Raw genomic sequence first — 26,389 nt, 5'->3', positions numbered from 1 at the left:
TTTACTTTATTAGAAAACATGAAAATCTGGTGTAAGATTTATAATATATCCATTCATATCACATTTTCAAATTATACCAAGTTATATGGGGTTCTATATAATTTATTTATAGAAGCATCACAGTAGAGTTTCTGTCTTAGCGAAATTGATATTTCAATAAAAGATTTTTATAACATACCTATGTCAACCAACACAATAAGCCAATAGTTCAAAGTACTCAAAGTCCAAGACAACAAAATATGTATTTATTTTATATCCATATTCCTATCCTTATATCCCTGTTAGTTCTTTAGTTTTAGTAAATGTGCCATGCTTGCCCGGGGGGTTTTACAAACCAGAGAGGTAGATAGTTAGTGCGCTGTGCTCGCTTCAGTGGTTTCAAGCAATTTTTTTTTATAGTTATAGAGGTATTTTTTTATTTTTTAAAGCACATTTGCATTTGTGTTTATAGTCGTTAAACAAGCAATAAGGTATTTGTGTTCATTTTTATTATATTATTATTATTTTTTAATTACCCTTGCTAGAGTTAAATGAATGTTATGTTATATTATATATGTCCTGTCCATTTTGAGTCCATATAAGCGATTTTTACATGATAAATTTAAATTTTATTGAATATTTTTTGCTGTTTGAGGAAATAAAATTCCTGACTTTCTCTAATATGGGCGAATTGTTGCTATATCGTGTTCTTATTGGTCTAATTCACTCATTAGAGAAATAGATCTACAAAATATATTTATGAAAATTGGGAGGTTAAGAAGAAGAGAAGACACACGATTATAGTGAAGGTTCGCTCCTAATAGTATAATATCGAAAGGTTGTAGACATTTTTTTTACATAGCGCTTCGAAACCTATTTACGGTAGATTAGAACCGGCATACTGAAAAATTATGTTCAGCATAGTATTATAAACAGCTTTTTTTGGATATAAAATGTACAATTTTAAGATTAAAGCCAGGTTTTTAAGCCCCAAGATGCCGAATGAATGGGCTGAAAAAAACTGGTTTTAATCCTATAATTGTACATTTTATATCCGCGGAAAGCTTTTTATAATAATCCAAGAAATGACTATTCCCTGATTTAAAATTTATTTTCTTTTATGTTTGAAAGTTGAACAATGCAAGCAAGATGAAAAAGCTACTTTTGGAAAAAAGTCAAGTTCCTGATTAGGTAAATGTGTATTTGTAGATAATAAATATATTAACATTTAACCCTTTTTACAAGAGGGGAGGAGGGGAAGAATGGGGCATAATATTAAAAAATGTATATTATACAATATTTTTTCTTTTACTTTCTTTTTCTTTTTTCTTTCATTTTCATATTCCATTTATATTTCTTTTTTATTCTATTTCGTTTTCTATCTTCTTTTATCTTTTTGTTTTATCCAACTATATAAGATATAATTTTATTAAATCAACAATCCTTGAATCTTTAATAGGTATAGGAAACCAGAATGAAGAAACGGATGTATCTTAACAGTTTTTTTAATCGATTCTGCATAAGAAAGAAGAGAAAAAATGATGGAGAATAATCTGAAAAGAACATAAATAAATTCCAAGTTAGTATGTCTTTAAAAATTTGGGAAATAAGTCATCAACAAACAAATAAGAATCATTGGTGTTATAGTCTTAGAAACTATGACTCTGGCAGAGGACAACAATTTTTTTACAATTAGGTTAGGTTATAGGCTAGGGGGCCGAGCGCTGCGGGCAGACTAGGAGGCCCAGCGCGGCGGCTAGGCAGGCCAGGGGTCCGAGCGCTGCAGCTAGGCATCAGAGGTCATAGCCCTGTCGGAGTATAAAAATTTTCAAAATTTCTAGGATGATAATACCGAATCATTATTGGAAAAATTCAAACTTTTTATCACAACTGTAATCCTGGAAAAAAAATAAAAATTATAAATTTTCGGGGTGCCAACGGCAAGGCAAGAGGCAAGGTCGTCCAAGCTTTTAAATTTAGGGGGGGGGGTGGTGTAAAAATTTTAAATTATATAAGAATTGGGAGGATAATCACCCATTTACCCCTCCTTTAGACGTCCTGTCAAAAGCCATAAAGGAATATGCAATACAACATAAATTCCTTAAATAAAAATTTTCTATGCTTAGTACAAAAAAATACTTATTATATTTGTTGAGAAAAGTATAAGTACATGAGACTCTTGATAATACTAATCAGGGATCGGAAGCCTCACGTAAGCCGCGCATAAGCCTCAGTTTTAAACCTGCTTGTGAGCAGAAAAAAAAATTTCAGAAAGAAGGATTGTCTGCTAAAGAGCCGTTTTATACATCCAGGTGAATTTTATTGTGATAAAATCACGATTTCACTGAGGCTTACACGCGGCTTACGTGAGGCTTCCGATCCCTGATACTAATACTCAAAGTTTTTATACATGTTTTCTTAATACTTCAAGTGTCCAAACATTGCAACCATTAGCTTTAATCTACTAAAGGGTTCATTTTGTCTAGCATCATTAGCATCAATTTATAGTCCATTGACTTATCCCTGAAAGTCCATGGTCTTTGCTGTTTTAATCTGATTTCAAATTTTGGGGCAAGAAGTAATTTGAAATAATTTCTATGAGGCTGTATGAGGCTTGAATGTCAGTTATACTTATTATTATTTGATTCTTTATTTACATAAAAAGTTTTATTATAATTATTATTATAGTTAAATTATAAGAGTTATTATAACAATATTAAATTAAAACTAATCCAAGATATTCTCTTATAAAAAAAAATTGTCAGTTGATTGTAAAGCAGAAGTAAAAAAAAGAGATATAAAATTGCCGTCTAACATATTAAGTGTACATTAAATTATAAATTTCAAGACTAATTCAACATAATATAATATCTTCTCAAAATATGTCAAATTTATACAACAACAAAAAATATAATTTTAAAATGTCCCATATTCAGTTATACTTGAATATTTTATTTTTAACTAATCTTATTTTCTTTTTAGTTGAAGTTGAAGTCAGACTAGATAAGGAGATGGATATGTCTGAACAAACAATCGATTCAACCAATCTCAAAGAAGATCATTCAGAAAAAGAAGAGATTTTGGAAGGTAATCTGGATAATCAACTAAAAATTTCTAAATCACAAGAGGAATCAAAGTTTTCACCAGGACCAAGCAGATTTCCCTTTAAGAAATTACAACTATCTGATTCATCTTGCACCTGCAGTCTCAATCTTGGAATATATCCTTTAACTACTCCTAAACCTGAATATTCTAATGTACTTGATGATATAGAAAATACAACAATAAATTTTCATGGCCCAGCTGGTTCAAGTGAACAACTAAAAGTTAAGGAAAAGATTAATGAAATTAAAGAGGCAATTGCTGAATATTATTATGATAAAAACTGCCAAGTGATAGCTATTCCTAATAACTGGACAATACCAAAGAAGCCATCAGTAATTGGACTTCCTAACAAAGGGTATCAAGATGAAGAATTTTTTAACAAACATTGTGAAGAACTTCTGCATCATGAGATTGTAAGATATACCAGAGAGACAAAAAGGGAATGTTTTGTGATGAATGGGTTTAATTCACAAGATTGTCTCAAAGTATTACTAAAAAAAGCTAAGAATGCCAGGGGTAAAAATATGTTTGCTGCATTAAATAAGTTTGAAAATGAGATCAAAGACATCCTTGATATAAAAGATATATCAGAGGAAGAGCTTAAACAAACTATGGAAGAACACCATAAGTGGAAGGAAGGTGAATTGGACAAGAAAGATATTAAGAGCTGGTTGTTTAAGCAGGGAATTATATTTTACATTTTTTTCCACATTTTATGTAACATAAGCTTTGCTGGGAGTTATTTTTCTAAAAGAAGAAAGAAATTTAGATTCTAATTGTATGTTTTACGAAATTTTAATAATAATAATAATAATTGTCTTGTAAAATATAATCAATATCAGGTATTAAAGTGTACTGGAAATGGAAGAAATCCAAACATAAAAGAAATCCCTCTAGAAGAATTAGCCAGCTACTATCATTATCAATACTACAACTTGACTCTACAACAGCTGAAGCAAGAATGGGATATACTAGTCATCTTTCCAGATTTCAAATATATCATAAACATTGAGGTGAAACTTGGACCTAAAATTAGTGGCAATAAACTTAATTTGCTTCATGAAGCCTCAAATCAGACTGAAAAACACCTTTCTTACTTCTTAAAATTATTTGGTTCTAAACTCTCTGAAAATTGGAAATTTATCAAAGCAGCCTGTGTTCCTTACCTGAAGGAAGAAAAAGATGCTGATAGTCCTTGCAAACAATGCAAAACTTATATCCTAAAAGAGAATAACATATTTGATATATCCTCTTGGATTGAAGACTTAACATGTAATACAGATCAATATACTAACAGAACAGACTATGAACATTTATTGTCAACAATTATTGGACATTCTTCTCTTCAAGATTTTTATAAAAATGGTCTAATTATATCTCCTCTAGATTATTCTAAAATGATTGAGCAGGGATCGGAAGCCGCGCGTAAGCCGCGTGTAAGCCTCAGTGAAATCGTCATTTTATCACTATAAATTTAGCTGGATGTATAAAACTGTCTCTTTAGTAGACAATCCTTCTTTCAAAAATTTCTTTTTCTGCTCACAAGCAGGTTTAAAACTGAGGCTTATGCGCGGCTAAGGCGCGGCTTCCGAACCCTGTGATTGAGAGATCAATAACAGGAAATAATCCAGGAATATCAGGTGATTCAGAATATGATGATAAGTACATGCTCAACACAGAACAGTACAAAGCAGTCCATAACAAATCTTCTGTTCTTGTCATTGATGGAGATTATGGGACAGGAAAGACCTTTGTACTAAAAGAAAGAGCAAAAATGTGTGCTAATCAGAACAAAGATGATACAATAGCATATATTAATCTAACAGGTCTAATTATTGACAAAAAGTTCTCACACGATCAATACACATGTCCAACGACAATGGACTATATTGCTGAAATAGACTTTGATGAGTATCCAAATGTTGAAGTCATAAGTTGTTGTAAACTACTTCCTAACCTCTTCTCTAATGAAAATAATTGCTATATAGAAGAGATTATAATCAAAGCCTTTGAGACTTTTTTTGTAACAAACTCATATCAACACCTTTTCATTGATGAAATGATTAAAATTGATGGACCACATAAAGAAAGGCTATATAATATGTTATCACAATTTAAGACAGTATGCATTGCAATGAAATGCATACCATTTGAAATAAACACAAATTGGATAGTCTATGTGAAAAATAAATTTAGTCATATCAATCTAAATTTAAACATGAGAAATTCTGAGAACATATTAAATACATCATCTGCTCTTGGAAGTCATAATTTATCATTAGATCATCTTATGCCTATGAAGAATATCAAAGGTAATTGTAATTTTTTTTATGAAAACATATATGACCTGGATGAGGCTTCTTTAACTGTACTTTTTATTGAAAAGTATTACCAAAAAGAAAATGTTGTTGTTTTGGTTCCATATCAAATGAATGAAGTTGTAGCTGACAAACTAAAAAGACACTTTTCTCAATCCACAAAGGTCATTTGTTGTCAAAGCCCTATAGATAATGTAACAATCAAAGAGTATTTGAAGAAACCAGAAGGCATTTTTGTGACTTCTATTGAGGGCTTTCAGGGTGCTCAGGCAAGTAACTTGATTATTATTCTGAATGAAACAATGAATACCTTTCAACCTTATCTTAGAAATATTGTTCTTAGAGCTATGTCACAGGTTATTGTCATCATTACTGGAAAAGTTAAAACAAAATTAGTTCCTGGATTTGAAGAAGATAAAAGTCTAAATGAAAATATCTCAGAAAAAGTAAATAATGTTGAAACAACTAAAGCGAAAATAGGTTTGCAATATTACCAGAATATTTACAATATTAATCAACCTATCCTTACGATAGCAGTATTGAAAAAGTACTTCAACAATAAACTTGAAAGAAATCTTGTAATTTTGACCATTGAAGGTAAATATATGTTTAGATTATTAGAAAAGGAAGTTTCTGGTGTTTCAAATGATATTACATGTTCTTATATTGACAAAAAAAAACTTTCTGATACTGAGAACATAAGTCAGATAGAAGAAAAAAGTAAAGAAATCATTGATTTACTACAAAAACCTGGACAGATTATAGTCTTACATTATAGTAAACATAGTGATTATTTGCATAAAGTACGTTACATCCTTTCTCAAGCAAAAAATGTTCTGATTTTTGCTTCTTGGGACTATACAATTCTTCAAAAGCTAATAAACTCAAGTGTTTATTCTATCCCTAAGTTTACACTAGTTATTTATGATGAAAGCATTGTGTTCACTGGCGCACCTGATCAACCAATTCTGAGTATTGAGGACTCTGATCTACATGAATATGTGAAAAGTAGAGTAAGTGAATTTTGAATATTTGTATCATACTGAAATATTTTTATTGTTATAATTTAATGTATTATGAAAATAAATTTTATACATGGATTTGTTTATATTTTTGAAAGCAATGCTTTCTATTTTCTGGTCATTATTTCTGTACAACTAAAACTAAAATTGAAAGAAATGAAGTAATTGTCATTTAAAAACCATATTTTTTTGCCTTCCTTAGAGCTATAATAGTTATTTCTTGTATCATATTATAAACAGCTTTCCGCGGATATAAAATGTACAATTATAAGACAAAAGCCAGTTTTTTTCAGCCCAGAGATGCCGAAGGCTCGGGCTAATACGAGAATATACTTTACATAAACATTATTAAAAGCAAAGCTTATCTGTAAAAGGGTTTCCACTTTTATTATGTCAGGTGCACAGAAAAAAGTTAGGGTAGAAACAGGCGCAGCTTAAAAGGACTTCTAGACAAAGATCATGCAAATAAAGTATTGCCTAAAGATTGTTTGACCGCATATTCATGCACAACAGTAAGCAAGATTTGTTTCATTATATTTGAACAAGTGTGACAACATAATAAGTAGAACAAGGATGACAACATCCATAAAAGCAAAGCACTGAAACGTTAGTACAAACGGATATTAACACTTGTATAGTGTCAGAACTGAATAATCAGAATATAAATGTATAAGAGTCAAAGCAAAATTGTAAGTAAATTTGTTGAAAAACTGCTAAATACAGAATAATGTTTATGGATGGACATACTTACATTTTTAGGACTTGATTATAGAGTTGCTTCGCTTATAACATTATACTTTGTTGTCCCATGAATCAATATACCGAAAATTAGATCAATCGGATGTTTAGATCACATAAAAATTTGTTGTTAAAAAGTAAAAAAAATCAACATGTTTAAAATGGACGTACGGATATTCAGGTAATGATTATAGAGTTGCTACGCTTTCTAAATCGTACCTAACTACTAAAGGAATCACCATGCAAAGTTTGAAAACGATAGGAAAATTCTAACATGCCTAAATCAACGAAAAACCGTTACGGACCCTAATTATAGAAAAGCCCCGCTTTTAAAAATATCATGCCTGAACAAACAGATAAATTGAGTTATGACTTTGTAGAATGACCAACGGATATGTCAGTCACTGATTAAAAATTGTGTAGGGAATCTTTACAAAAAAGTTCACAGAGGTTTATCTCAAATAGAAACCGATTTAATCACTTTTAAGACAAGTGGACACACATACATTATTAATTATAGAGTAGCTTCGCTACTAGAAATATTACGTTTGCAAGAATCGATTTATTATTACTTGGATGTTGCACTAGAATTTTAAATCCTAATATATAAAGTAGTAAGATTTTTTTGTCTGTAGCGAAGGAACTCGCTAACCACTGAACCGATCGGGTACTCCTTAACAGGTAGCTTCTAGGTCTAGGGAAGGTTAAAAACTATTTTGGGGGAGGGTACCACCACCCTCCAAAGGGAAATCACAAAAAAATCGAAATTTTTTTTATGTAGACTTAAGTGCCACTAGAGGCCTCTAGTGATACTCGCAGTCGGTTAAAATAACAATATCCCCCATCCACCTATAGGTATACTTCATCCCATCCCCTCTACTGGATGAACAAACTGACCAATAAGTGATGCCCAGGTTAGCAAAGTAAATTGACGGCAATTTTTCCCTTTTCATAATATCCACATATATTTTACATCAATTTTAATATCATAAGAGTAGTAACTCTGTGCTCATCCTTGTTCGTTGAACCTTCCGATTTGTTAATCTGCGTTTTTATGGATGTGGTCTTAAAATATCAGCTTGTTGCTGCACTACTTGTAAACAAAATTATCCTTGTAAGCAGCGAAGCTAATTTGAAATTAGTCCATGACTGTCCGTCGTAACGTAAAAATACTTCAACTTGTATTTCTATCCAATTAACCATATTTTATTAATTTTACAAACTTACATTACATGAAGGGCAGTGGCGTGCGAACCGAAGGGGGCACTTGGGGCGATCGCACCCCCCCCCCCTAGCGCCAAAAACGCCCCAACCTGCCCCCCCCCCCTTTTTGCCCCCACCCCTGGTGAACAAAAATGCCTCATTTTGAAAGGTCCGAAAAAGCAGTTTTACAACAAATTTACTTATAATTTTGTTTTGACTTTTATACATTTATATTATGATTATTCAGTTCTGACATTCAACATGTATTAATGTTTGTTTGTCCTAAGGTTTAGGTAAGAGCTTCACTTTTATGGATGTTGTCATCCTTTTTGAAAAAAAAAACACAATATATTTAGGTGAAAAAATTGCTTTATTTTTACTATTGATATTACAAGACGTGAAAAAAATACACAAAAAAAATGTTCACAATCTACAAGGCAATAAGTGACACTTACTTAAATATTGCTTGAAATTAAAAAAAAATACAGTATAATTAAAATTGCACAAAAATGGAAAAATTGCTTAAGAATGATCATTAGTAGATAAATACAAATAAGAATGATTCGTGTGAACATATACAAAAAAAATGTAGATTGAAGGTTTGGGGTAAACTTCGCGGATTTTTGAAAACCTGAAAAAAAATCAGGATTAATTATTAATATAATTTCTCGTATTCATTCGAATCCGGTGGATAGGAACCGGTTCTCATCCATACGAAAAAAAAAACTAAGTCTAGCATTGTATTATATCCAGCTTTCTACGAATATAAAAATATACAATCATAAGATTAAAACCAGTTTTATTCTTATAAGTGTACATAAATTCTATATCCGCGGAAATCTGTTTATAACACGATGCGATAAATAACAAATATTATAGACAGCTTTCCGCGGATATTTAAATGAAAAATTATAAGATAAAAGCCATTTTTGTTAATTATGAGGGGCCATAGGTACGGAACAAAACTGTTTTTGATATTATGCATTTTCTTTTAATGTTCGTGGAAAACTGTCTATAATACGATGCTAGACATGATTTTCAGCAGGGATGAAAACCAGTTCTAATCCAGCGGTTATTAATTGATTTCATAGTCATACTGAAAAAAAAGATATGAACGATCATTTCGTGTATAGACATAAAAAGTCCGATAAAAATCAGCCAAAATATGTTAAACTTGTAAAAGGGACCCACCCTTTAGAGTTTTTAATAATAGTAATAGATCATAATTATAAAACTTCGGTTACCAGGATAATTTACACTCTAATAGTAATATCCCCTCCATTCCTCATGGCATTTACCTTTAAAAATTGAAGTTTTAATGATCCAAAACAATAGTTTGAACCCCTTAACGTCCGCCAAATCCGCCACCGCCGAAACCACCACGGCCTCCCCTGCCGCCTCTATCTCCTGAAATAGAGTAGTAAATAAATGTTCTGATTTAAAAAAGGAACTGTTATTTAATCCTATTACATGAAGAAAGTTTTTATTTGTTAGCAACTGAACAGATTGATAACTGAGACCCATGATACTAAGGACCCAATCAAAAGTTTCTAAAACATTAGATACTTACAGAAAAAAATAAAATGATGTAGGATTACTAAGTTAGTAAGATCTTTAATCGTCACCTAGTCTTAGTAAGAGAAAAAATAATATATTGAGCTATACCAATATAAATATAACGAAATAGAAATGTTTAAAAACTACTAGCTTTCACCAACCAATCAAGATTAATATTAGCACCCAAAGTTTTCAGAACGTTTTATAAAACTTTGGTTACCAGAAAATAAAATTCTGCTCTTCCCCAACATCTTTTAAGTGTATTTTATTGGGTGAGTAATAAAATGGGTCCGTGTAGAACAATTGAATCAATGAGATGGATGTATTGACATTTTCAAGTTATAGAGTAGCTGCGATAAAAAAATAAAAGTATCTTACCGCCGAAGCCACCACGTCCGCCACCGCCTCTTCCTCCTCTGTCGCCGCCGCCAAAACCTCCGCCACGCCCGCCGCGGCCGGCCTGAGCACCCAGTATGGCAGATTTGCCTCTGGCACCGCCACCGCCTCTACCGCCACGGCTGGCCATATTCTTCAACATTGGAGCGTTTTTCAACATGTCGGGTAAAATCATAAACCTAGAAAAAATTACATTTTTTCTATATTGAGGAAAGTTTGGTGGATTACTTATGAACTGGTTCTACTAGTCTATAAAAAATAATAGATAAACAAAACGAAGGAGAGGGGGATTAAAATCAACAGTATCACTGATTTATTGTTCTACTTGAGAATAATCATAATTTGACCAATGAGAAAACAGTGGAAAACACTTTGGTCATAGTATTAGTTTTATTTGGTAGAAAAGGGTAGTTATTTTTCATTTCATTCGTATAATAAACCAGCTTTAAATAATCGACTTTCTTAGGATATCTGTCTGGTAGACTATCTAGGGTTTTTAATCTATTTACCTGATTTTAGATCCACGAATGTAGATATGCTCCAACTGAGCAACTCTTCCATCCCTGAAATAAAAAAATAAACTTGTGTATATTATAGGGTTGGCAATCCGGATCCGGAATCCGCCCAATTTTCGGCCAATTTTGGAATCCGAAATCCGTTTTTTAATAGTGGATTCCGGATTCTTATTTTGTAGGCTAAAATTAGAGTCTTGAGTTTTTTTTCTTTCAACTCCTCTTTGAAGGCAAAGATTTTCATCATTATATAATATATAATATCTTTTAAAATCTGGTTCGATTCTCGGAAGTGAATTATAGAGAACACCAAGAACATTGATTTTTAGGACATATGTAGCACTTAATTTTTTTAAAAAATCTAAAAATCCTTTTAAAATATTGCTAGAATCCGGAATCCGCCAAAAATAAGAATCCGGAATTTGCAAGGAATCCGCCACTTTTTTTGACGGATTCTTTAAGAATCCGGAATCCGAATCCGGCCCAAAAATTCGACGGATTGCCATCACTAGACGAATAACAATGTACGAAGTACACTTGTCTTTGTTAAAAATGCACTGGAATTACCCTATGTAAAGTAAATAATCTGGACCAATATTTTACCAAAGAAACACCATTAAAAAAAATCCCTCCCTCTCAAGAAAAATCGCCCCTGGGAAAAAAATACCCCAAACTTTTCTTAAAAAAAACTAAACTTAAAAGTAGAGTGTCGATTTGGCCCCCACCACCCCATCCCTCAAGTAACCCTAAATGCCTTAGGGGCGTTTATTACCTGTAAGTGACAGTAACACTGGACATCTGACAGTTCATGTTGTCCTCAGCCTCAATCAGCTTCCCACGGTACACCTCCCCTAATAAGAAATAAAAATGTTTTCATTTCTAATTAAGTTGTGTCTAATATCTAACCTAAATACTCGACTAAAGGTATATAAAAGGAACTGAGGAAATATATTGTCATCCTATCTATCTTTGCTAAGTAGTAATGATCTTTTTTTTAATTGACGAAGAAATCAAACTCCTCGAGAAAGTCAAACTAACAATAAATGGATATGTTATGAAGTCATGAAACCTTGACAATAACTCACAAAACTTATGTCCGAATAAAAGATTTTAAAAAACCTACATAACAAGATGGCGCGTATATTTACTATTTGTCCTTTGGAAGTTTTAACTGATGTATTGTGGAGATCTGTATGTTATTTATAAAAACAACGCGAGTTTATTTTTGGAATCTGTATTCTGTATGGTCTGTAATTCTACTTGTAGTGGTCTTTCCGTCTGTCTATCTATCTATCTATATGTCTGTCTATCCTTCTAATTATCTATCAATCTGTCTGGTCTGTAATTCTACCTGTAGTGGTTTCAATGGTGACAATATGTCCCTCCGCCTCATGCAGAACCTTGATGGGTACTCCGATGGTTGCCATTTTTACTTTAGAATAGGTTAATACGGTAACCTGACCTTAAATATCTGAAATTTTTATATTTTTTAATTATAAATTAATTTAATAAATATGTGGATATAGATGAATAGGTCAATGAGAGATAAATCACTTTTTCCAAATAAATTAACAAGTACAAATGATTCAAATATTTGGGTTATAAATGTTTATCTTCCATTTACCTATCCCCGCAAACTAAGGCATCCCACAAACATCACAGGATTAAAAGCAATCTAATTATTATTAAATTAAATAAGAAGGGCACTTTTTTTATACCTTGAATACGATATATCTACGATTATCACCCCCTTTACCTTTCGTCATGGATCTCAGAGATAAGAAAATGGACAATAAATTCACAAATTCCCCCCAAAAAGTTAGAACTAACCGGTCAATATTTAACAGAAGTCTTCTCAGGTTTTAATTAACCAATTAGAAAACATTATAATAAAACTTTGGGTGCTAGCATAATTTACTGTCCAATGGCACCCTCTTTTTCTGATAATTTAGAACCATCACTACAAATAGAAAAGGTATCACATTAAAGGATTTTCTTACACAAGATTGAAGATTATCACTTACTTTAATAAAGTGAAACTTGTAGCTAGCTAAAATAACGCTCCATCCCCTATACCCCATTCCCTCCCCTTCTACTGCATAAACGAACTGACCAATAAATTAAGTCTATGTTAGCAAACTAAATTGACGAAAACTTTTCTCCTGTCATAACATCCACTAATATTCTGTATCCATTATCACATTCTATCCAAGGGCTTCACACCAATAAGACACAAGCCCTCCGACAAAATCTTCTTGCTACAGTAGAATAACAAAGCACGGGCCCTAAAATAGTATTGAGTTCATTCATGGATCTTAGGGATAAGACAATGGAAGATAAATTACAAGGAACATAATTACCCATTATATAAATACGTATGTAAAGATTGTATCTTGTTAAAAAGTACAGCTTAATCAAGTTTTGATACTCTAAGTTTTGAGCTTATTAACAGAAGAAATGAATAGAATATATCAGGATTGTCCACGATGGAAAAACTTTTAAGGGATTAATACCTTCCTATCCGCAGACAATTGTCTTAAATATGAGGCGAAAGAAATATAATCTTTTACCTTGCTTTCTCAATTTGTTCTCCCTTTACTGTAAGCTCTTTGAAGCATTTATTGGTAAGATTACACAGTTTGAACAAATATCTCACTATTATGGACGGTTCCAGTTCTTCATAACTGTCCTGTACATCATTATATCAAGTTATTTAATAAGAAAATGGACGATAGATTAAAGTACACAAAATTATAATCAACATATTTACCCCTTCTGCAAATTAAATTTATTGATGGAAAAGTTCAGATAACGCTAGTTTGTAACAATACCTCTGATAAAAGAACCCAAACCTCAAGCCAGCGAATGACAAGACGTCTTCATACAACTTTGATTCCTTTCATTAATGAGGAGAAAAGGGATTGATAATGTAAAACCAATAGACTTAAACATTAAGAAAAATGATAAAAAGTTAAAAATCCAAATATAGTATCCCTTATGGTACCCAAAGCTTAAATTTCAACGAATGAGAGGATGTCTTTAAACAACTTTAATCTACCGTTTACTAAGGGAGAGAAAAGCTCTTTGAGGAGTTATTAAACCCTTTGTGTAATATTAGTGGCTTCGCCGAAAGACAGATTGAGAATGAACAGTACATTTGCACTACATGTTACCCCTTATTTTTTCGTTTACAAAAAAGTTGATGGGATGGTGAAGAACGTGTGGGAATGTTCCAACTGAATTGCATCCCCAAGAAAATAGCTTAAAACCACCCCAGAACCATTTTATGTATACCATAAGAAGCACAATGATGTCTGTCCAGCGCGGTTACAGAAATCTGAAGCTTCAGACAGACAGACATCGTACTACTTTGTATTATAATCGGTAGAAAAACTTGAGACATTCCTTTAGTATTTGTTCCCATAGGCCAAGATGAATCACTAGCTGAATAGCACATTCTATATATCATCAACTATAGTTGGTGGAAATGTTTGGACACCAAAGGTTTGTAAAAATCCTATCAGAATTTGATATAAGTACCTAAAATTTATTTTTTCCCCGATTGACTTTAAGGGGTATTGAATGAATTTTACTTGACAGTTTTATGTAACATAAACATAAATATATATGAATATAGTAAGTCTAAATGAAAAGTCACTTAGTTTTAGCAATATCAAAACAGTGTAGAAGCAATCCAACCACATTATTAGTCAGAAAAAAGTACACAAATTAGAGCACTTATTTTTTTTTATCTTAATCGATATAATAAGTCAATCATATAAGACTCAATAAAAATAAAATCTTCGTCTGCTAGAAATTCCTTATTAAGCAGAACGTAACATTATGTCCGATTGACCATCAAGAGTAATAAATCTATAGTTGTAACCTTGATGTAATGATTGTGTGTTGGCTTCTAAATCCAGATCAACTTGACAATTCTCCAGCAACGAATGAAGTCTAGCGTGTAGGTATTGTAGACGTACTCCTGGTGGGTCAAATAAGAAAAGGTTTTTATTTTTTAAAAAGTAGCTTTTAATAATAAAAATAAGCCTTTAACATTTAAGTAGGTACAGAAGATGCAACTCTAAAATTCATTACTAAAAAGTCCGTATGTACATTTTGATGATGATTATTGAACTTTTTAGAAAGCTAAGAAAAGATCATTGATTCCTAGACGACAAGGCACAATCTAAAGTCTTTAATTATATGTATGTTCAATGTTTATTGTCCACAGAATTCTGTATTTAAGTAATTTTGAGATAGTTTTAAGCAGAATTTTTGTTGAGGCTAAGGGCTTCTAAATAATGTTGGAAATTAAATGTTATCACTGTGAGTGTGTTTATATTTGTTAATGTTAATATTTGTTTGACTCTATTGAAGTACCTATAGTTCTTCCACTTTTATCCATTAATTGAAGTGAGTAACGTTGCAATTTGTCTAACTAAAATCACGCAACCTTGTCATTGCTTATTCTTCCTGCCTGTGTCTCCTTTATTGCTGAGCGCCATCTCCCAGCTAAATTTGTAATCTTTCACTCTCCGCTGCTTAAAGTCAGTTACAATCAACGCACTCAGGCCTAAACAAACAATCCTTATATAAAAGTAATTGAATGTATATGTGTATTTATGTATCTTAAGATATAGTATCCGCCGAACCTATATGGTTCTTCTTTACAGTAAAGTTTCTTGTAGGTTCAGGGAAGGTTTTTAACTATTATAACGGAGGATACCTCCTACTCCCAAGAGAAGTCGACAATGAAAAGAAATACTCCAGCCAACATTTTATCATTTTTTGAGGTAAAATTGAAAGTGAAATGACAAGATACCCCAGCCGCCCTTCTTTGAAGTTCCATCAAAGATTGTATTTACCTAGAATTTCTGCTGAATACTCCGCTTCATCGCCTTCGACTTTGGTTGTGCTTGTTTTGTCCTGATCAGTAGTACATGTCTTGTTGAAATAGAACAATTATGACTCGTAACTTTCAAATATCATAAGATAACAAAATTAATTTTTTATGAGTAGTATTTTAATATAGCGAAGCACAAAAAAGTCATGGATTTGTAAATTCGAACAGGAAAAATTAAATTATAGAGCAAATAATCAATGGTCATGAAAGAGAGAAAGAAGATCATAAGGATAGAAAATAAAATTATGACAGAAAAAACACGAAACCTACAAAATAATATTTGTATATCTTTTATTCTATGACAAACAGTCCAACAAACAGATTAAATCTTAAAATCAGAAAACTATCTCAACTAACAGCAGAGAAAACTAAATTTTTCTTCGAGTTTTACAGGCTTGCGGACGGACAGACGAAGTGAATTATAGAGAAGACTTTCAGGTCTAAAAAAAACAATTAAACAAGACTGTACACTTTCCTGAATTGATTGCATTCTTTGCTTAGCTTCCTCAATAATATTACTCAACAGGACAATATTTCCTTTCCGCGTACTTAGTCCCTGGATTTTACCAAACCTATAATAATGGATATAGAATATACGTGGATATTATGACAGGGAAAAATTTGAGGTCAATTTAGCAAATATGGAACTCTAACTTAGCTAACCTATACAGATAGGGTAAGTTAAACATTATGAATCCCATTATAAAAATAAAATAGGTTTTAGTGTGTCCTTTATAATCTCGCTAACAACTTGACAGATTTCGTTCTCCATTTTAGGGAATCTCCTCAAAAAAGATCCCAAAATGATTTTACGCTTTATAATTTTCAAATATACCAAGTCTTGAGAAAGTTCTATTTTATACCCCTAAACTCATACCCTCCCTTTTCTAATAAATAGCCGCTGAATTTTCGTGACGTTTATTAAGAACTAAATGGTAAAATAGTCATTTGTCGCATCGTATTATAAACAGCTTTCCGCGGATATAAAAATATACAATTTTAGATTGAATTCACCTACCTGGCATGGATACAACTGGAGGACCAGTCCTGACCCATCTTCCCCAGGATTAGGAAGAGATTATTCAAATGATGAGCTTGATTATTATCCACCACATAGACCATCTTGTCAAATCTATACTCATTATACCTAAACATTACAGGAATTATGCAGGGAGGAAGAAAACATTGGGCTGTTTCTACTGCTGCGTTGTTATTGAAATTAGAAAGATTTTACCCGGGGCCAGAGATATACTAAAATAAGACCTATCGATGTATCCCGTCCTCTAGAAGTGGTCACTTACTGAAAAATTACCTATGAATGGCAGCCGCTATATCTCTTGTGATATATAAAGAACTTCCATCTTGTTTAATAATCCTCACTTTGGTTCCATTATCTAGTTCAACTATACTACTGCCATCTGAACTCTAAATATTAAACTAAATTAATGGGTAGATAAAAACAATTATGTCCATAAGAAGCGTAGCAAAGATTCAACACAAAACACAACAGTCAACTTTAATATAGTATTATTTCATAGATGCTTGCTCATTTAATGTAACAAAAACAAAGTTTTTTTGTGCTTACGTAATTTTTGGATCATCTCAGTTCACGGTAAAATATTCCTGGTAACGAATATTTCCAAAAATCTATGAATTTAAAAGGCTGCTAGCTGCCAAACGGCTGAACGTACATATCATGCCCGCACACTGTTTTAAGCGGCATAAGAAGGCCTACAAATAATATGAAATAGCCATAAATCAATAAAGCATTATTATCTCGCAGTGCTAAGTAATGCGCGAAAAAGACCTATTTTACGCGGTTTTTTTCAGTGAAGCTTTCCCTGTGCATTATTGGATCTTGACTATTCCAGATTATTTGTAGGCCTTCTTATGCCACTTAAAATGGTGTGCGGGTAGGATCTGTACGTTCAGCCGTTTGGCAGCTAGCAGCCTTTAAAATTCATAGATTTTTGGAAATATTCGTTACCAGGAATATTTTACTGTGAACTGCAGTTGATCCTAATTTTTTAATACGGATACAGTAAAGTGATTTAAATTTATTACAATTTTGTTAGGCAATTGTTATCCTTTATCGAACAAACACACACAAATTAAGAGTAGTTGTGCGACTTATAATCAACAGTATGGTTAAAATATCATTGTATCGCAGAAATAATCATTAAAACTTTGGGGACTAGTGTAAAAAACAGCCCAAAGTTCCCACCTTCCCTGAACACCAGTGTTGCGGATCCGGATCCGCAAAGATCCGTATTTTTTTGAGTCCAAGGATCCGGATCCTGGGGTATAAAGGGAGAGGTCATTTTCTAGTAAATCCCGTAAAGGTGTGTGTTATAAGGCCTAAAAATAGTAGTAGAACGATAAGGTGCTCTAGATATATGTATTCCCTATTGAATAGAACAATAGGGAAATTTTTTTTTTTTTTTTTGATAACCGTACCTGGATTATCTAAAAAAATACGAAATTTCTATCAAACGCTTTGTTTGGCTCAAACTGACAAAAATTAAAAAAAAATATAATTATAATAATAATGTTTTCTATAGGTACAAGGTAAAGGTTAAGAACAATCTATACCATTAAACAAAGGAAGAAGTCATTCTTTACAGGTTGATTTATTATAATTATATTTTTTTTATTTGTGTCAGTTTGAGCCAAACAAAGCGTTTGATAGAAATTTCAGATATTCCAGGTACGGTTATCAAAAAAAAAAAAAAAAAATTTCTTCCCTATTGTTCTATTCAATAGGAAATACAAATATATAGAGCACCTTATCGTTCTACTACTATTTTTAGGCCTTATAACACACACCTTTACGGGATTTACTAGAAAATGACCTCTCCCTTTATGGAAAAATCGACCTAAATTTATATAAAATAGTCACTTACAAATTTTGAAAATCAGACATTCTCGTGATGAGAGCCAATCTTTAAGGTTTAGGTTCAGACTTAAAAATTAAAAGTATTTTTGACTTCGAGATTAAAGAACAAATATTTTTTGAAAACTTTGGTGATTTTATTTTTATTGTCAAGGATCCGGATCCGTAACACTGCTGAACACAGTTCCTAGACTTATTATAATGAAGAAACATACCTTTAATAAATGTTTCTCCTTCAAAATATTAATAATGTGATCAGATTTATCTTTTGAAAAGAATGATTCTCCACTGTATTCATCGAAATTTATGTTTAACCTGAAAAAAACTTGTGCCATCATTTAGGTAACTTAAAGGATAGGACATTAGACGAAAAATTGATGTACAACCAAAGGGCGTTCAACCAGATTCAAGATTCAATAATTATTTTCAAAATTTTTAGACCAACAAATGAAAGAAAATTTTACGTTTTGGTACAAGTTTTAACTATAGTCTAATGTCTACAATCAATCCAATCAATTTCCGCCAAACTGAAAAATCATGAATCGTAACGTATTATTGATGATTTTCCACGAATGAATAAAATATGATAAATCCCTGTTTGGTTAGTCCGTGCCCCTGGACCCTTGGGGCCAATACAACTGGAGTTTATTTTTATAAGTTTTATAATACTATCATCTGAAAACAGATAATAATGTATTGATAGTTTTTTTTCGCATTGTATTATAGACAGTTTTCCGAGTAAAGTAAAATTAAAAAGGGGGGAGGCGGAAGTGACACTTTTTGAAACCAAAACTAAAAGTCAAAGAACTGAACAAAATAAGAGTTACAGCTCTATGATTTGGCATGGCAGTTGCTTTTAAGAGGTACAAAAGAATATGTGATGAAAATCACCGTTTCCCACCAATTTTTTCCCCTTTTCTGTTCAAAGCGGGGGGCGGGGTTTAATGCAATTATCTCGTAATCAATGATTAAATGGCACTTAGAATTCGAATTTCGATCTGAAATTTTGCATGAATAATCCTTGGTAGGTCTATTTTCCCTAAATCGAACAAAAAGTTGGAAAAGTAACGGCTGGCGGGTCAGCCGTTTTGCCAATTTTTGGATATCTTAAAAGCAAATTAGTCACGAAACCTATCTCCACATAATACATTTTGTGGCTCAAAAACCTTATCAAAAGGTTTTAGCAGGTAGCTGTTGGTACTAGAAATTTAAGAAATGGTTATTACTATCATTAATATGAATTAAACCAAAAATATGTTTTTAAAAAGTTGATTCCTACGTAATTAATGATGAATTTGCCCTGAAAATAAACTTTTTTTTTCGCCGCCGTTTCTTCAGTTCCAAATTGTATGCCTTTAAAGCAACTGCCATGCCAAATCTCAAAGCAGTAACTCTTTATTTAATTGAGTTCCTTTGACTTTTAGTTTTGGTTTCAAAAAGTGTCACTTCCGCCCCCACCCTTACAAGATGGATTAATGTATGATTTTTTATTTTAAAATTTTTAGAAAATTGTATGATAACTGTTACCTTGCATAAACCTTCTTCAATTCGACTACAGAAAGTTCTCTAAAATATTTCCAATACTCTAGTAATTTTTGGTCCCCGTCTTCCAGCTGACAAAACTTTTCTCTGGCCTACGGACAAAGTGAGTTATAGAGCTCAGGTTCTGTAATATATCTATTAGCCTTAGAAAAGAGAGAAGAAGAAAAAAGGAAGAAATGATAAATTATCAGGTAGGTAAAGGGATAAGACAATGGCCGATAAATTGATATACATCCCCAATAATGAAATACAAATTTACCCCTTTTAAAGGTTACAATTAGTGATTGTAACTTTTAGACACTCAACTAAATGAACTAACCAATCCATATTCAATAAAAGCATATAAAGGGGGGGGGGGGAAAGTGACACTTTTTGAAACCAAAACTAAAAGTCAACAAAGGAACTCAACTAAAAAAAAGAGTTACAGGTCTGAGATTTTGCATGGCAGTTGCTTTATAGGGGTACAATATGGAACTGTGAAGAAACGGTGGCGCAACCGCAGAAAACCGCCGTTTCCCGCCGAATTTTTTTTTGCCTTTTCTCGGCGGTTTTCGGCGGTTGCGCCGCCGTTTCTTCACAGTTCCATATTGTACCCTTATAAAGCAACTGCCATGCAAAATGTCAGACCTGTAACTCTTTTTTTAGTTGAGTTCCTTTGACTTTTAGTTTTGGTTTCAAAAAGTGTCACTTTCGCCCCCCCCCCTTTGTTAAACCAACAAATAAGAAAACTAAGGAGACTGATGTAATAAACAGCCCAATGTTCCATTCCTCTCTGTATATACTAGAAAATAACGAAATGATTTTTTATCAAATACAACTATTTTAGCGTGACTGAAAGACTAAGCAAGTTGAATAGTAGATCCTCTTTGTTAAGGCTGTATCATCACAAAAAATCTGCACTATCTTAAATAGCAGCTGAGTAAATCACATCCCCTCCCATAGTGTAACAGACTGAAATACAGACAGACAATTTTAGTTATGGTGAAGGTTCTCTACTTACTTATAAAGAAAAAGAGAACATTTACAAACAAACAAAAAAGCGATAATGGAAAGAAAACTAATTAGCGTGTATCGTCGTATTGCAGGGTTATGAAATTGGCCACGCAGGGTTATCGCCCCAGCAAGGGCCCAAAATAGGAGAAATGGTACTTCGTTTTCTTTCAATGATCCGAGAAAAGCTATTGCTTTAAACATTTAAAAGCTGAATATTACAGGACTAACACACAAAGGTCATACAATGAAATAACTCACCAATTTGGCAAATTCTGGATCTTTTTCTCCCAATTTATTAGCATCTATGTAGATTTTCAGCAGTTTATTCAAAGTATCTTCCTACTAACAATTGGAAATCTTTTTTTATTGTACGTACAGGGATAGGAAAATGAAGTTAATTTTAACAAGAATTTGCTTCCCCCAAAATCAGAAGTTAAGGTCGGAAACATGTCTAAAAAGATACTAGGGATCTTTAGGGATAAGACAATGACTATAATTTAATGTATACACCAATGGACGGTAATAAAAATTACCACTCATGTATAGTAGAATCGAATTATTCGTGGAGAAATTTGGACACTGCTATTTTATTTTTTTAAACCAACGAATCAAAATTAAAGAACAGACCCCAAAGTTCTATCTGTCAATTAAACTTATGTTCGTATATTCTTAAGTCAAACAACTTCTCAAATATAACACTCAAATGACAATAAAAGATTTTAATTCCTTGAGATCATCTATTGAAATATTAAACTGATCCATGCCGGCTAGCAGGTACCCAAACTGGGTCCCCCAGTCTCCAAGGTAATTTATTCGGGTTACTTCATTTCCTAAACACCAAAAAAAGGCAATTAAAAAATCTTTCAAATATCTAGGTAACCAATTTTTATTTTGCCGGATTTTTTTTTATTAGCGAAGATTGTTTAAAGTCGAACTAAGTTTTTGTAAAACAAATTCCCGAGGGGCAGAAAGCCCGAAATAACACAATTAGTAATGATATGATTTTATTACTTTATTTCTTGCAGTAATGCTTATTCAACATGGGATCCCCTGCTAAAGAGGGGGAAAAAATTAAATATTTTGCAGCAGGGGTAAAAATATTGATTTCTAGTTAAAATATGTCTGTAATACGATATGATGTATTTTACAATATGGCTCAGAACCAGTTTAAATCTGGCGGAAATTATTCGGATTGGAAGCCGTACTGGAATAGTAGATTATTACCTATGCTTTCTTCAATGTTAGCTATGAAACTTCCCATGATGGTTGACCGAAAATGTCCAATGTGGAAAGGCTTCGCAATATTAGGCGAACTATATTTAGTCAACATGTAACAAAAGTTTTTTTTTGTTGTTATTAAAGGGGTATATCCACATCGGTTTAAACTATCCCTTTTAATTTAATTGTTTTTATTCTAGGGTTGGCAATCCGGCCAATCTTTGGGCCGGATTCGGATTCTTACCGAAATCTGCCCCCCAAAAAAGCGGATTAATTCAAGAATTGTGGATTCTTGTTTTTTTTGCGGATTGCGGATTCTAGCAATATTTTACAGGCCTTTTAATAAATAAAAATTCTAAATTACGGATTCGGATTCTGGAATAAAAAATTGGGCGGATTGCGGATTGCCAACCCTAATTTATTTCATTCAAAAAACTTAAATATTTGTTACATTCCTGAATTCAACAATAACATGTTTTGATTCTGGATTAAACAGACAATTTCTATTCCATTTATACCTGAAACAGGGATGACAACATCTATTAGTAGCGAAGCTCAAAAATTATGAATGAATATCAGGAAAAAAATTACTATACAGCAGTGTCATACAATAATCATTAAACTTGATTAAATAGGTAAATCACAAACCCTTTAAAATCACACAACCTTCAAATCATGAAAACTTAAAACTCTAGGAATCAAGGGGGGCGTCGGATCTGACACTTTTGCGTAAACAGGGTGCATAGGCTTTATGTTAGGAGTTAGAGGATAGGTTATTTGGGAAAAAAGTTTACATTTGGGGTATATTTTTCTTATATTTAAAAAAAATTTTGATAGGTATCCAGGTTCAGGTGCTGCAGGCTGGAAGGTCGTTTCTGGACAGGTATAAATGAAAAAAAATTTATTTGAAGAGTTAGAGATCAACTTATTAATCCAAATATGCATCTTTAGGGATGTTATGAGCATATATGAAGAGAAAATAAAAATCAGCCTCCAGGTTCAGGTACTGCAGGCCTCCAGGTGAATTCTGGACAGGTAAAAACTGAAAATTTTTACTTTTGAAGTTTGAACAAACCTTATTTAACAAAAGTTGCTACTTTATGGATGGTATGAACTAATTTAAAGAAAAATTTGAAATCGGGCTCCAGGTTCAGGTACTGCAAGCATCCAGGTGGATCCTGGACAGGTAAAAACTGAAAATTTTCACTTTTAAAGTTAGAGCAAAACTTATTTAACAAAAGTTGCTTCTTTATGGATAGTATTAACTTATTTGAAGAAAAATTTGAAATCAGGCTCCAGGTTCAGGTACTGCAGGCCTCCAGGTGGATTCTGGACAGGTAAAAACTAAAAAATTTCACTTTTAAAGTTAGAGCAAAACTTATTTAACAAAAGTTGCTACTTTATGGCTAGTATTAACTCAATTGAAGAAAAATTTGAAATTGGGCTCCAGGTTCAGGTACTGCAGGCCTCCAGGTGGTTCCTGGACAGGTAAAAACAAAAAAATTTCACTGTAAAAGTTAGAGCATAACTTATTCAACAAAAGTTGCTACTTTATGGATAGTATTACCTTAAAAACTGAACAGAAGTTGCTACTTTATGGATAGTATAAACTCAATTGAAGAAAAATATGAAATCGGGCTCAAGGTTCAGGTACTGCAGGCCTCCAGGTGAATGGTGGACAGGTAAAAACTGAAATTTTTTTTTTTGAATTTAGAACAAAACTTATTTTACAAAGTTAGCTACTTTATGGATGGTATTAACCAATTTGAAGATAAATTTGAAATCGGGCTCCAGGTTCAGGTACTGCAGGCCTCCATTTGAATTCTGGACAGGTAAAAACTGAAAATTTTTACTTTTGAAGTTAGAACAAAACTTATTTAACAAAAGTTGCTACTTTATGGATAGTATTAACTCATTTGAAGAAAATTTGAAATCGAGCTCAAATTTCATATACTGAATGCCTGCAGGTGGATTCTGGACATGTAAAAATTAAAATATTTAACTTAAGAGTTAGAACTATATCTATTTAACTAATTCAAAGAGAAATTTAAAATCGGGCTCAAGGTTAAGTTAAATCCAACCATTTTGTTACATTTTGAATTATTTCTGCAAAAATAATATTAACAATCGACTAGAATAAAAAAAAAACATATTGTCAACAGGTCAGTCACTAAAGGAAGCCTGCAGTAAATGCAGTAAATCCAACAAGTAGACACAATACCATTAATTTGATACAAAAAAGTTATTGAAGTTTAAGGCTTCGAATTCGGGGAATTAAGCCTAATTGTGGCAGTCTTTCAGCAATTAGAGCCTCGTATTTCCTGCAGGCTTTCTTCAACTATCAAGTATAAAAAAAAAGAATATGAAAACTTTCTTACATAATTAACTTAAAAGTAACAAACAAACCAAACAAATTTTGTTAAAATAGACAAATAGAACTAAGATGCAAGTTAAACATCATCTATTCATTGTCATATTGAATTGCCAATAAAACCACATGTTTCTGCACAAACGTCTCATCAATCTCATGAGGAGCATGAGCATCGTCAAAGCTGTCAAAGCTGTCAAACTCAAAAAGCAATTTTTAAAAATAAGTTTTGCTCTAATTATAAAGTAATTAAGTACGTTCATTATAAAACTAACCAGAATCCAATTGGAGGCCTAAGCACCTTAACCTTGAGCCCGAAATTTAAATTATTTAATACTAGCCACAAAGTAGCAACTTTTGTTTTAACTTCAGAGGTATTATTTTTAGTTTTTACCTGTCAAGAATCCACCTGTGGACCCGCAGTACCAGAACCGGGAGCCTGATTTCAAATTTATCTTCAAATTGGTTAATACTATCAATAAAGTAGCAACTATTGTTAGATAAGTTAGGCTCTAAATTTAAAAGTGAAATTTTTAGTTTTTACCTGTCCAGGATCCACCTGGAGGCCTGCAGTACCTGAACCTTGAGCCCGATTTCATATTTTTCTTCAATTGAGTTAATACTATCCATAAAGTATCAACTTCTGTTAAATAAATTATGCTCTAGCTTTAAAAGTGAAAATTTTTAGTTTTTACCTGTCCAGGATCCACCTGGAGTCCTGCAGTACCTGAACCTGGAGCCCGATTTCAAATTTTTCTTCAATTAAGGTAATACTATCCATAAAGTAGCAACTATTGTTAGATAAGTTAGGCTCTAAATTTAAAAGTGAAAATTTTTAGTTTTTACCTGTCCAGGATCCACCTGGAGTCCTGCAGTACCTGAACTTGGAGCCCGATTTCAAATTTTTCTTCAATTGAGTTAATACTATCCATAAAATAGCAACTTCTGTTAAATAGGTTATGCTCTAACTTTAAAAGTGAAAATTTTTAGTTTTTACCTGTCCAGGATCCACCTGGAGTCCTGCAGTACCTGAACCTGGAGCCCGATTTCAAATTTTTATTCAATTGAGTTAATACTATCCATAAAATAGCAACTTCTGTTAAAAAGGTTATGCTCTAACTTTAAAAGTGAAATTTTTTAGTTTTTACCTGACCAGGATCCACCTGGAGTCCTGCAGTACCTGAACCTGGAGCCCGATTTAAAATTTTTCTTCAATTGAGTTAATACTATCCATAAAGTAGCAACTTCTGTTAAATAAATTATGCTCTAACTTTAAAAGTGAAAATTTTTAGTTTTTACCTGTCCAGGATCCACCTGGAGTCCTGCAGTACCTGAACCTGGAGCCCGATTTAAAATTTTTTGTCAATTGAGTTAATACTATCCATAAAGTAGCAACTTCTGTTAAATAAGTTATGCTCTAACTTTAAAAGTGAAAATTTTTAGTTTTTACCTGTCCAGGATCCACCTGGAGTCCTGCAGTACCTGAACCTGGAGCCCGATTTCAAATTTATCTTCAAATAAATTAATACTATCCATAAAGTAGCAAACTTTGTAAAACAAGTTTTGTTCTAACTTCAAAAATAAAAATTTTCAGTTTTTACCTTTCCAGGATCCACCTGGATGCCTGCAGTACCTGAAC

At 32.4% G+C, this 26,389-nt stretch overlaps 4 protein-coding genes and 1 long non-coding RNA gene across 6 annotated transcripts in view; 2 read left to right on the top strand and 3 right to left on the bottom strand.

Moving 5' to 3' along the window:
* RpL19 (ribosomal protein L19) overlaps positions 1–26,389 on the top strand; it is a 249,838-nt gene that overhangs the window by 183,059 nt on the left and 40,390 nt on the right. The window lies entirely within an intron of this gene.
* Positions 1,099–3,763, top strand: LOC145306141 (uncharacterized). Its single transcript, XR_013874904.1, has 3 exons — positions 1,099–1,170; positions 1,439–1,558; positions 2,962–3,763. It is a non-coding gene; the product is annotated as an uncharacterized LOC145306141 (long non-coding RNA).
* LOC145306137 (small nuclear ribonucleoprotein Sm D3-like) lies at positions 8,717–12,313 on the bottom strand. Its single transcript, XM_080148105.1, has 6 exons — positions 12,182–12,313; positions 11,603–11,681; positions 10,828–10,881; positions 10,301–10,497; positions 9,664–9,772; positions 8,717–8,996 (listed from the first exon to the last, which is right to left on the bottom strand). The coding sequence occupies exons 1-5, from the start codon at positions 12,255–12,257 to the stop codon at positions 9,711–9,713; spliced, it is 468 nt and encodes a 155-aa protein (XP_080004231.1). The 5' UTR covers positions 12,258–12,313; the 3' UTR covers positions 8,717–8,996; positions 9,664–9,710.
* Positions 12,301–15,834, bottom strand: LOC145306139 (putative arginine--tRNA ligase, mitochondrial). The gene is made up of 6 exons (XM_080148107.1): positions 15,699–15,834; positions 15,311–15,406; positions 14,717–14,815; positions 14,238–14,288; positions 13,401–13,521; positions 12,301–13,115 (listed from the first exon to the last, which is right to left on the bottom strand). The coding sequence occupies exons 2-6, from the start codon at positions 15,336–15,338 to the stop codon at positions 13,028–13,030; spliced, it is 387 nt and encodes a 128-aa protein (XP_080004233.1). The 5' UTR covers positions 15,339–15,406; positions 15,699–15,834; the 3' UTR covers positions 12,301–13,027.
* LOC145306131 (putative arginine--tRNA ligase, mitochondrial) overlaps positions 16,074–26,389 on the bottom strand; it is a 38,964-nt gene continuing 28,648 nt past the window's right edge. Inside the window, exons 5-13 of the mRNA XM_080148094.1 lie at positions 22,840–22,900; positions 22,389–22,479; positions 21,893–21,994; positions 21,423–21,505; positions 20,157–20,263; positions 18,845–18,944; positions 17,049–17,161; positions 16,755–16,883; positions 16,074–16,308 (exon numbers count right to left, since the gene is read on the bottom strand). Coding sequence (XP_080004220.1) covers positions 16,089–16,308; positions 16,755–16,883; positions 17,049–17,161; positions 18,845–18,944; positions 20,157–20,263; positions 21,423–21,505; positions 21,893–21,994; positions 22,389–22,479; positions 22,840–22,900 — 1,006 coding nt within the window. The 3' untranslated portion in view covers positions 16,074–16,088. The remainder of the gene's footprint in view (positions 16,309–16,754; positions 16,884–17,048; positions 17,162–18,844; positions 18,945–20,156; positions 20,264–21,422; positions 21,506–21,892; positions 21,995–22,388; positions 22,480–22,839; positions 22,901–26,389) is intronic.

This window comes from Acartia tonsa, chromosome 14 (genome assembly GCF_053477335.1).
Source record: "Acartia tonsa isolate MP-2025a chromosome 14, ASM5347733v1, whole genome shotgun sequence".
In the NCBI taxonomy this organism is placed as follows: Eukaryota; Metazoa; Arthropoda; class Copepoda; order Calanoida; family Acartiidae; genus Acartia; species Acartia tonsa.
The sequence above is the reverse complement of the archived record's forward strand: the minus strand, read 5'-3'. Positions and strand labels throughout refer to the sequence as shown.